Raw genomic sequence first — 12,052 nt, forward strand, 5'->3', positions numbered from 1 at the left:
TCAGTATATGTCAGTTGCATTTTTCAGCTCCAGAATTTCTGCTTAATTCTTTTTAGTTATTTCAATCTCTTTGTTAAATTCATTTGATAGGATTCTGAATTTTGTCTCTATGTTATCTTGAATTTTTGTTGTGCTTCCTCAAAATAGCTATTTTGAATTCCCTGTATGAAAGGTCACATATCTCTGTCCCTCTGGGATTGGTCACTGGTGCCTTCTTTTTTATCTATTTACTTATTTTTTGGTGAGGCCATGTTTTCCTGGATGCTCTAGATGCTTAGGTATATAGTAACAATAGGGTTGGACCACTTTAGTCCCTCTTCTTAGAGTAGGAGAGTTTTTTTGTCAAGTAGCTGGATTGGGACACATAATCTTTCCTTTTCTCCTATGCAAGGTGTTCATGGCAGCTCCTCACCATGATTGACGTAGACAGTGTTACAGTTGTTGCTGAAGGTTAGACTTCTGTGGGATTGGCTGAAGGTTTTCTTTCAATTCTTTTAAATTTATTTAGTCTGGTTTTATGGCCCAACATTTGGTGTACTTTGGTGAATAAAACATTTACTCTGGAAGAAAATGTGTATTCTGAAGTTGTTAGATAAAGTATTCTAAAAAAGGTTGTGTCAAAGTGATTGTTAATGGTGCACAAATGTTCTATCCTTACCAATATTTTTGTCTGATTCTCTCAATTGCCAAAAAAGGGGTATTAAAATCTCCATCTATGATTGTAAATTTGTGTATTTCCTTAATTCTGTCCATTTTTGCATCACATATTTTGAGGTTCTACTATTAGATGCATACACATTTATTATTGTTATATCTTCTGGATGAGTTGATAATTTTATAATTTAGATAAAAAGGTTTCTTTACCTCCAATAATACTTTTTGTCATAAAATCTACTTTATCTGATATCCAACTTTATGCACATTGGTTGCATGATATATATGTTTTCATCTATTTACTCTCAATCTATTTGTGCCTTTATATTTTAAGTGTGTATCATGTAGACAGCAAATACAAGTCTTACCTTTTTATCCATCCTGGCAATCTCTTTCAATTGAGTGTTTAGCCCATTTAGATCTAATGTATTTTTTGATATAGGTTAATTTGTGTCTATCATTTTCCTATTTGTTTTCTGTGGTCATTCTATTTTTTATTCCTGTTTCTCCTTTTTTGCCTACTTTTGGATACATTTAATGTTATTAGGATTCTAATTTTAATTTATATTTCAGTCATTAAGCAATACTTCTTTGCATTTTTGTGGTCAATTTAGGGATACATTATACATCCTTAACTTTTCATTGTCAACTTAGAGCTAATATTTTACTACTTTCCAGTAATAGCTAAGAATCTTATAACAATATAAGTCCCCTTGCCATCTCCCTTCTCTCATATTATACCTTTATGTATTACATCTGCATACATTACAAACCCTACTATGCAATGTTCTTATTTTTGCTTTAGACATGCATTTTAAGGAAATTAAGAGAAAAGAATTTTTATATTCAGTCATATATCTATGATTTCTAGTATTCTTCATTCCTTTCTGAAAATCTGAATTTCATGAAGTGTTTTGTGGCATAATTTTACGTTGGACTGAAGATACTTTTATTCCTTGAGTCTTATCTCAAGGACATACTTAACCACAAACCTTCAAAAAATTAAATTCACACTTTGCTTTAAAATTCTGAAAAAAGTTATATATTTTTCCTTTGGAAATAATTCTACAAAGGTAAACATTTGGATTTTGGCCACCTCCTGATTTTATCATCATGAAAATAGTGATGAAGATAAACCAAAATAGTGGATAAAAATAAATTTGTTTGACTTTGGAGAGTTTTTTTTTTTTTAAACTTTGTAGTTATGTATTATGTGTGAAGAAATGTCAAGACTTTTAAATAAAACAAAGATGCGTTATTGAATGGCATCTTTTATTTATTTCTTTTTTTTTTTTTTTTTGACACGGTCTCACTCTGTCACCCAGACTGGAGTGAAGTGGCATGATCTCAGCTCACTGCAACCTCCGCCTCCTGGGTTCAAGCAATTCTCATACCTCAGTCTCCTGAGTACCTGAGATTACAGGCGTGTGCCAGCACACCTGGCTAAGTTTTGTATTTTCAATACAGACAGGGTTTCACCATGTTGGCCAGGCTGGTCTCGAACTCCTGACCTCAAGTGATCCACCCGCCTCAGTCTCCGAAAGTGTTAGGATTACAGGCGTGAGTCACGGCACTGGACGTTGAAAGACATCTTGAAATCAGAATTTCTCTTTACACTCGTTAGCCTATGCCTCCTCCCACAGTGAACATTGCTCTTTACTGTGATGGAAGAGCAATGAAATTACTAAATGGCCTTTACTCTCTGTAGTACGGAAACGTGTCTTCTCTAAGCTGGCAGAATTCATTAAACTTCAGTGGAATGATACTTCTCCCTTAAAGTACTCACACCCTACCAGGATCATCTGTATGAACAAACATCACCACTGAACTGCCTGCACAGGGCAAGGAAAGGAGCCCCTTCTGAAAGCTCACTCCTGAAACTCCAGACCATGAACCCTAAAGGCAAGGGAATAATTCAAGGAATCCACATGATTGTTAGAACTTTTTGAGAATTTTCAGTTTTGATATTTATTGAGATTACTTCCTAGTGATGCCAGCGGCAGACCATCTGAAGTGGCCGCTGCCATGACTCCGGCTGCAGTAGAGTACAGGCGCAGGCTATGGGTCCTCAAGTGCAGATGCTGAGGCAGGCAGTCCCCAGAGCCTGCCCCAGGGAGCGCCCCCAGAGTCCACCGCCCTGGGAACCCGCCCCTGGGAGCTGCCGTGCTGGGGCCGGGCCCAGCCGCCCACCAGTGGGAGAGCAGTGCAGTCGGGCAGGCACGGAAGAGCAAGCAGAGAGGGGCCCCGGGTGGAACTGGGCCTGGGGCGGTGCCACATTTGCACATGGAACGTGGGGGCCAGGCCCGAGATGTAGAGCTGGGGTCACGCTTCAGCGGACTGGAGTGGGAAGCGGGAGCGGTGCCCACTTCGAGGACCCAGCGAGCAACGTGGCCACCGCGCCCAACCCGCCGACGGTGCCAAGTTCCTGCGCCTCGGGAACAGTCCGTGCTCCTGGTCACCCGAGGCTGCGTCCTCAAGATCTGCTCCACATCAAGGTGACCGCCGAGCCTGACGTTTCCAATGGCCAGGTCCAGGGCCCAAGATCTGCTCCCGGAGGTGTCCTCCAGGCAGGGCCATGAGCCAGGCAAGGGGGAGCCCCAGGCAGTCCCTGAGAGCTGGGGCCGCAAGAAGAACTTGCAGTGACGTCACCCCTGCTCCGGTCGCTGGCCCGGGCCCAGCAAGGACCTGAAGCTCCCACTCCAGGCTGTGAGGAGGGGCTGCCAGGGCTACACACTCCACTGAGCCAGCGGGAACCGGGGACAAGAGGGAGCCCCATGTCTTCTCAGTTGGCAGGGTGGGAGCTCCCTGGGTGCAGCTGCAGCTGCCTTGTCGCAGCTGCTGACCGAGGCATCTTTGCATTCTCAGGGGTCCGGGAAGACCCCCCTGCCTGACTTCCATGAATAGAGGCAGGAGGCAGACCGGCTCTTGGGCGGAAGGGGGCGGGTCCGTGGTGAAGCCCCACCTCAAAGCCGGGGAGGGCCTGATGACCAGCTGTAGTGAAGAGCGACCCTCTCTGCTAAGAGCTGAGCACTCATCGGAACACCCTGGCTAAGGAGAGGAGCTACCCACTGCGGTTGCGGGTGTCCTCTGAGCTGTTCCATCACTCAATAAAGCTCCCTTTCGTCCTGCTCACCCTCCACTTGTCTGCATACCTCATTCCGGATGCAGGACAAGAACTAGAAACCCACCAGAACGGCAGGGCTAAAAGAGCTGTAACACAAACAGGGCAGGGCTGAAACATGCCCTTTGCTCTCCACATTGTGGGCAACAAGGAGAGGAGAGAGGAGAGAAGAGCTGTGGCCCTTCGGGGAGCCCAGACCTAGGAGCTCCCTGAGCCAGGTTTGTGACACCCTCTTTAGGGCTCTGAGGTTCCTGGTGTCTCCAAGCTTCTGAGTGTCACCGGCTTCCCTGGTGTTAGCCATGCAAGCTGCTTATGGTAAGCCTGGTCCAGCTGCAGCCTCGCAGGTAGCTGGCGCTTGTGCCAGTGCCTGGAGCTGCCTGCCCCACCGCAGCTGGCCTGCCTGGCTGTGCACAGTGGCCGGACCCCATGCTCGCTCACACACCCCTTGCCGCTCCACACATGGCTCGTCCTTGGCAGGTGTGGGATCCAGGCCGGTAGCTAAGCCAAGCACAGCCTGCCAGGCCGAGTGGGAGGAATGAGCCCAGTGGACCAGAGCTAAACTTTGGCAAAGGTGCCACTGGCCACCTATATTTCTGTCTGGTGAAACAACACGCCAAGGATCCCGTAACACTAACAATACTTTTTTAAGGTGCTTGTTATCTTCAGTTCTCAAATTATTTTGTAATAAAACCTCATTTACCTTTAACTTGTTCATCAGAGACTGAAAGAGGTGTGTAAAACTTCCTTTTATTCTATTTGTCTATTAATTTTTCTTCTGACTGTTTTAGCAATTTGTCTTTATACAATTCAATGCTGTGTTATCACGTTCCTGTTAATTCATGGATATGGTATTTTATATATCTATGGAGCATTATACGTTTCAGCAGTATAAAAAGTCTCTCAGTCCCAGTTTATCTTGAAATCTGATTTTCCGTATAGCAATGTAGCAAATTCTAGTTTGTTTTTATTTGATTTTATCTAATTTATTTATGCTAGTTCTCTTATTTTTAAGTTTTCTCCTCACTTTGTTTTTACCTTATCTCTTTTTAGATCCTGCATATTTAGATTTGTTTGTTTTTGATAATTTTCTCATAGTTTTTCCATTTTATCTATTTATTTATGTATCGAGACAGGGTCTTGCTCTGTCACCCAGGCTGGAATGCAGTGACACAATCCCAGCTCACTGCAGCCTCAATCTCCTGGACTCAAGTGATCCTCCCACCTCAACCTCCCAAGTAACTGTGACTACAGGCACGTGGCGCCATGCCTGCCTGATTTTTTTTTTTTTTTTTCAAATTTTTTACAGATATAGGATTTCACTATGTTGTCCAGGCTGTTCTTGAACTTCTGGGCTCAAGTGGTCATCCTGCCTCAGTTTCCCAAAGTGTTGGGATTATAGGCCTGAGCCCCTGTGCCTGACCAGTTTTGCCATTTTATTAAAAATGTTAAACGTTTGGCTATTTAGTTAAATACTAGCTATTAAAACTAATGTTTGTTTTTATTGTGTTATCTTAGTATTTTTTCACTGTACGTGTATCATTGCCTCCTTAATTTCATATATTGTGTTATATAAATTATGTTTTTAGTATAACTTCCTCTATTTGTAGTATTTTCATTCTATTTTAAATTCTACTAATTATAATCTTTGTTTATTAAATATTACTACAACTTATACAAATTTCAATTTCCAGAGTAAAACAACAGATACTGATTTCCCTCTTTTTAAGGTAATAACACAGTTTAACTGCTTCTTGCAGTTTTGTTGGTACAATTTAAAATTTCTCATGTTGTGGTTAAGTTATACTGTCTACATTATTGTCTTTTAAGAAATATTTATAATACTTAGATTATGTTTGATAATTATATTAACTGTATTTTCTTATACTTAACTCTATGTTTAAACGTTTTTAATGTTTTGCCAGTCCTTTTATATTGGAATGTCCTGTTATTTTGACTTTCTTACGTTAAGGAGTCTCGCATTAATGGTAGTGATTTTAGAGTAACTATTTAGTGGATGGTTGGTAAACATTAATGAGGACTTTTCTAGTTGATAATTTTTCTTTAGATACCATGACACATAAACTACGAATTAGCTTGGCATTTAATTCTTGGCAATCACCTTTATTCATTGACACTCTATAGACGCATGGAAATTTTATGTTGTGAAAATAAAGCCTGAGAAGGAACCAAAATTCTTGTATTTTTCCCCATTCTTATGTCATCTCTTTTTAAAAATAAATCATTTTGAAATAATTTTAGACCCATAAGAAGTTGCAAATAGTATGGAGAATTCCCCTGTACCCTTTCCTCAACTTTTCCAATGATCACATCTTATGTAACTTTAATACATTATCAAAGTGACATTGATACAATCTACACAGATTATTTATTGATGGGCTTTATTTCTTTGTGGTGCTGACTTTCATTCTAGCTTTATTAACTATCAACTAAATGAAGAAATATGACTCATTATCAAATACAAATATTGTTTTGTAAATGTTTTTGTTCCCTCTGCTTTTTACCCTATAAAATTAGCTTTTTATGCATACTCTTCTCATCTCTACAACTAGAATATCAGTTCTCTGAGTGCAAGGAACTTGCTTGTGCATATCTTTCACAGTAGATAACATCTTTATTGAATATCAGGATGAGCTATTCTGTATTTCTTGAAGAAACTACAATTTTGATGACTATCCCATTAAGTTGCTAAGAACGGTAACTACGGTGTGAAACTGGTGCCATGTTGGCTGTTTCTGGCTATGGTAAAATGTCATTAAGGAGGAAAGTCTTTGATACAAAATGGAAATTATTAGGAAAGGCATTTGATCAGACTATATAATGCAGTTGGGGAGCTGCCTGGCTTTTTGAATTGCTACCAACATATTTAATGCCTCTAAGAACCTCATCCTTTATCCCAGGTAGCCCTCTCCAGTGCCTTTTAGGATTAATTCTCTTAGATAATGGAGGGGTGCCTGCTACTAAATTTACATGGATATAACTCAGTTCTTTACAATTGTCAATATCTAATGGAAACTCCTAGAAGGTCAATAAATAGGGTAAGCCTAGTCTGACATTGCCAATTGATTCATGGGGCTTGTTGCCCAGAGTGAGCAGGAATTTAGGGAGGAATCTGAATGAAGGCATAGTCAAGGATATTCTCTTCTCCATGCATAGGAAGGGGACATTATAAAAGAGAGGTCCGTAACAAAATGTTAATGTTAAAATGGTAAAAATTGTTAATGGTAAAATGATAAAAATTATACATGGTAAAATAGAGTGTGACAATGTGGCAAGGACATGGAGCTAACCCAGCTTTACCATTGATTCCTATGATTATAGGAAAATCACATAACCTCTGTGGGTGAGCTATGCAAAATACAGAATGGGGTCGGGGGGCAATATGTGTGTTAAAATCAACACAGTGTTTTATAAAATGGATCTGAATATTACTTACATCAGAACTTACATAGTATGTTAAAATGCTGATTCCTGGGCCTCACCACTTACCTACTCAATCAGAATCTACAGGCATAGGAGCTGGGACTCTTCATTTTAAACAAGGACCTCAGGTGATTTCTGTGTACATTGAAGTATAGGAATAACTAGATTTGTTCACACATAAAACTTCTAGATTTAGAATGCTATAATTCTAATAAACATTTACTATTTGCTACAGATATTACTTAGAAGGTCCAATTTGATCTTTGTGTTAGTGGTAATCAGTCTGACCCACATATTTTTTCCTTTCAAATAATATTTTTGGGATTTTAGGAAGCACAGAAATATTGGGAGTCCACCCAAACAGGTCCAACAGGATGGTGTTTTTATGAATTATCCATGGTCTAGGGTCTTTTCCTAATTATTGTACCAACAGAAATTTGATTGAATCTCAGTTTTACCTTAGAATTTAAATTCTGGAAAAATCAGATGAAATAGTGTATGCCACAAAAAAAGATGGTTTTCTACAGACTGGATTTCTCATGTGCCCCAAATAAATTTCTCTCCCTTGAACAATCAGGATGGCCAATGACTAGTCCTGCCCTTCTGAAACCTGTGTCTCCAAGCACACACTCTCATAAGGGCCTTTCTTCTGATGTATTAGATACCACCTGTTGAGTAATAAGGAAGTTATTTTTTCTACTTTTGGCCAGAGACTCTCTTGCCAACACTTACTGATATTTAGTCAAGCTATCAGGGTCTTTCCATAGTACCAGAAGTCTCCAATAACAGACTGACAGAATATGATTCCAAAAATAAACTCTTAAAAGGGTTGGGGCCAATGTGGGAGACATTGATGGATATTTATTTTTAAAAATAACTTTCATTTTGAAATGATTTAATAAAAAATTTTGGAAAAATAGTATAGCTCCCACATATTCTTTGTCCAGCTTTCCCAAATGATAATGTCTTATATGGCCATAGTATACTGTCAAAATCAAGAAACTGACATTGGCACAATATTATCAACTTAACTACAGATGCTATTTAATCTGTCATTTCCACAAAGGATATTAATAAAGAATTAACAGAGGCATCTCAAAAACTATGGTACACTTTCCAGTCACTTTCTATTACAGTTACAGGCAACAGTGTAGGCAGCACCATATGTTGGATAGACGAGGGGTTTTGGAGCCAAAGATGTAAGAATTCAATTCCAGACTCCACTGAGTACTGGTTGGGTGATCTTGGACAAACTACTTCGTTTATCTGAACTTTAGCTTCCTTATCTGAAACATGTGGATGATAAGGCTTGTTGTATTGGGTTGATGTGAGGATTACATGAGAAGGATCAAATGAGGAGGATTAAGTGAAAAGCAAGGGTCTGATACTAATATGACTTCGATAAATTGTAGTTTTTACTGGAAACATGTAGAAAATATTATTCAGTGTTTTGTGGCTCAATTTCTCATGTACATCTGGTCTTTATAAGTACAGAAAAGCAGTGACTAGAAGGGCTTTACATTTTTTTGTCCTTAAGTGCACAAATTTCTAGTTATGTTACTAAAACTCAAAGAAATATGGAATCACAGAATGTTAGAACTGGAAGAAGAATTAGGTATTTCATAGTTAATCTTCTTCCTTCAGGAAGTTGAAGATTATCAGGATTAGGAAATAAGCACATTTACACAGCCAGCTAGTGGCAACCCAGGACCTGAACACAGATCTTCTACGTCTGCTATTGTACTATTCCATGTAGATCTTTGTATATGGGAAAAACTTTGTCTCAAGCCTGTTAGATTAAAAAGTGCATGGCAGCTGCAGACTGGCAAATTCAAGTTGGGGAAGTGCCATGCAGATGAGAAGAATGGGTGGCAGAGTGAAATAAAATGTCTTCCTTGATACTGTATCTCAGCACTTACCCAACATTGAACTGTTGTTCTATCTGCAGGGAGTGCAAATTTTTTTCCTGCACACTGTTAGAACAAAAATCTTCCAGACTGAAGCTTCCAAAGTGTTGACGTTGCTATTGTCTATTGGGAGAAGGAAGTCATTGTCTTCAGTGACTCGGCCGAGGCTGCGTGTAAGGATGTATAACTTCCTCAGGTCATTGCCAACCCTACATGAACACTTTAGGCTACTGGAAACCTCTCGGAGTACTGAGGACATCACATTCTCTGAAAGTGACAAAGCGAAGGAAAGCATCTAGACGGTAAAACTTACCTGTTGTGGTCTTTTTAATCAACTCGTTTGAGTTTTATCTGTTTCTCTCCTTTATTTCCCAGTCATCTCGAAAGTCTTCCTCAATATATTTTGCTTAGGATTAAGAATTAGATAAAACCTGTTGTTTATTATTATTCAGGATAATGGACTTGGTAGTTTTTCTATTTTTCAATAGATTTGTACTTGAATGAGGTGAAGAATTTCACACAACATACAAGAGTACCATTGTTCCTTATATTGTTAAATCTTTGTGACACACTTTGACAAAAATGTAGAACCTATAACAAATTCTTTTACAAGTTACTAAAAAGGACACAAAGAGAAAAATTTACCTTCCAGAACAAAATGATTCCTGATGAACAGTGTGTGGGGATTTGCTTGTCTGTATTAAACTTTTGACCTCTGAATATTTTAGAGTTGTATGTGCTTGCACTTTTATTTCCAATGAAGAATTTGGCACCAATTCAACCTTTGAAAAGGGATATATTTTTCTGTTTAAAAAAAAATTATGTTTTGTGACCAGGGTAATTGGCTCTGTAAGAAATGGGCAGCGAGACAGGTTAGTTTGTTAGTAAATGGATATTTCCTTCCAGTTCTTAATATATCTGCCCTTTCATGGAAGTGACACTGAGACCCCCAAAATGAGAACTTAGTCATAATCATTGTTTATGGCTTTTAAAATATTTAACTTCTCATGGAAAGTCAAACACTTGAATTATGAATGGCTTCCTCCTAAAAAAATGGCCTCCATTTGGGTGGGGAGCATTCCCACTGGACTTAGGATATATAGTCTTTAAATTGCTGTTTTCTGTTTTGCCATAAGTGAGACAGCTGCTGTCAGTGCACGGAATTCAGAGATTAACAAACGTCATGTGGGCTTGGCACTCCCTAAAGAATGTGTGTTTTTTAGAGAAATAGTTGTAAAAGACTGTTGGGTTCCTGGGCAAACCAACAAGAGCCTGTATTTATAGGAGAACAGAAAAAAGTAAAGGGACGAGAATAAAGAATAAAAGCAGATCTCAAAAGCCAGTGTTCTTAGTGGCATCATAGGGCTGCACCTAAATAGTAGCAGGGCACAGGGAAAATGAGATGTGGTTGACTCAAAATTTGTATTCAGATGAAAATAAACCTTAAGTAAGGGCCACTTTAAATGTTAAAAAAAAAAAAAAAATCATCGAAGAGCCATATTTAGCCTGAGGGTAAGTGTATGTGTTTCTCTTTGTAATTACAGTTGTTTTCTTTGCACTTTTTTTTAGCGCTTTTGGGGCATAGTAACTAAAATTCCATAAAATGTTGCTGAAATACTGGGCTATAAATGTGCAAGCTCCACATGCAATTGTGGTGACCAATTCAGGTGGACATGGATATTCCTCTGTCTACCCTGAAATGAATCCTACCACTAGGAAATAATTCCTTTAATTTAAATCATTGTCTCGTGCACTGGTCAGCAATTTTCAGTTTAATGATAGAAACTCAACTCAAATTAGGTTAAAGGTGCAAGGTAATTTAATGGATCGGTTAATGTAAAGTCCAAAGACCAAGTTGGTAGGATTACTCTGTGTTTTAGTTTGCCTGGGCAAGTCCCAATTTGTGCCTGTTTTTCTGAGTTAAGCATGACTAGCAGCCCCTTTTACCTTCAAGTGTCATGGTTTGAGTTACAAAATATATGATAATGCTAACTTTAAGTCTATTTAGAACAAGTGATGTGGGAGGGGGCAGGGAAGTGCTGGGTAGAGAAGGGCAGGGTCCCTGGTGGGGGCTACACCCTCGGGCCTGTTCCCATGGACCTAAGTGAGAACAGGCACTCCTGTTTTCATGCCCAAAGGTTGCATTTTCCAAAGTCACTCTGGCCCACCTGACCCCCATCCTGTGTCCATATAAACCTGAGACCTTAGCGACACACACATAAGCAGCTGAACATTGAGAGGAGCAGAGGAACAGAGCAGTGGAGAATGGTGGGGTGGTGTGGCAGAGAAGAAGGGAAGAGGCTTCTGAACGTTGGCCAAGGACAGCCAGACTCCAGGGGGAAGATCACCTTCCCACTCCATTCCCCCTTCCAGCTCCCCATCCACCTCACTGAGAGCCACCTCCACCACTCAGTAAAACCTCACACTCATCCTTCAAGCCCATGTGTGATTCGATTTTGCCGGTACACTAGGCAAGAACTCAGGATACAGAAAGCTATCACACTGGCCCTCTGCCCTGGCGATAAGGCAGAGGGGCTTATTGAACTGATTAACACCAGCTGTCTGCAGATGGCAAGGCTGAAAGAGCACACTGTAACACACAACCACTTGGGCTCTGGGAGTGGCAGACACCCACCCATAGATGGTGCCGTGGGATTGAGTCCCAAATGCTTTCCCCACGACCTCTTCACCTGCCTGTCTACATGTTCCGCCTGGGAGGCACGGAGCCCAGGGAGCCACACCCCTGTCACATGCCCTGTGACGGGGATAAGGGAACTCTATCCTTTCACAGGGAGTGCTAAGAATGTGTCAGATATTCTTTTTCTCTCTGTTTCCTGGCTCCGTGTGCTTCTGTGTTTGATGTCATTCTAAAATTGGGTTTAGGTAGCTGGAAATTGGCTATTGGCATCCCTAATCTTACAGCCTAATG

General features: G+C 40.1%; 1 protein-coding gene across 1 annotated transcript in view; it reads left to right on the forward strand.

Moving 5' to 3' along the window:
- Positions 1-10,611, forward strand: part of ADGRG7 (adhesion G protein-coupled receptor G7) — a 76,733-nt gene extending 66,122 nt beyond the window's left edge. Inside the window, exon 16 of the mRNA XM_009199199.4 lies at positions 9,165-10,611. Within this exon, the coding sequence (XP_009197463.2) occupies positions 9,165-9,422 (258 nt within the window). The 3' untranslated portion in view covers positions 9,423-10,611. The remainder of the gene's footprint in view (positions 1-9,164) is intronic.
- Positions 10,612-12,052: the final 1,441 nt, after the last annotated feature.

The sequence above is a fragment of the Papio anubis genome, chromosome 2 (assembly GCF_008728515.1).
Source record: "Papio anubis isolate 15944 chromosome 2, Panubis1.0, whole genome shotgun sequence".
NCBI lineage: Eukaryota > Metazoa > Chordata > Mammalia > Primates > Cercopithecidae > Papio > Papio anubis.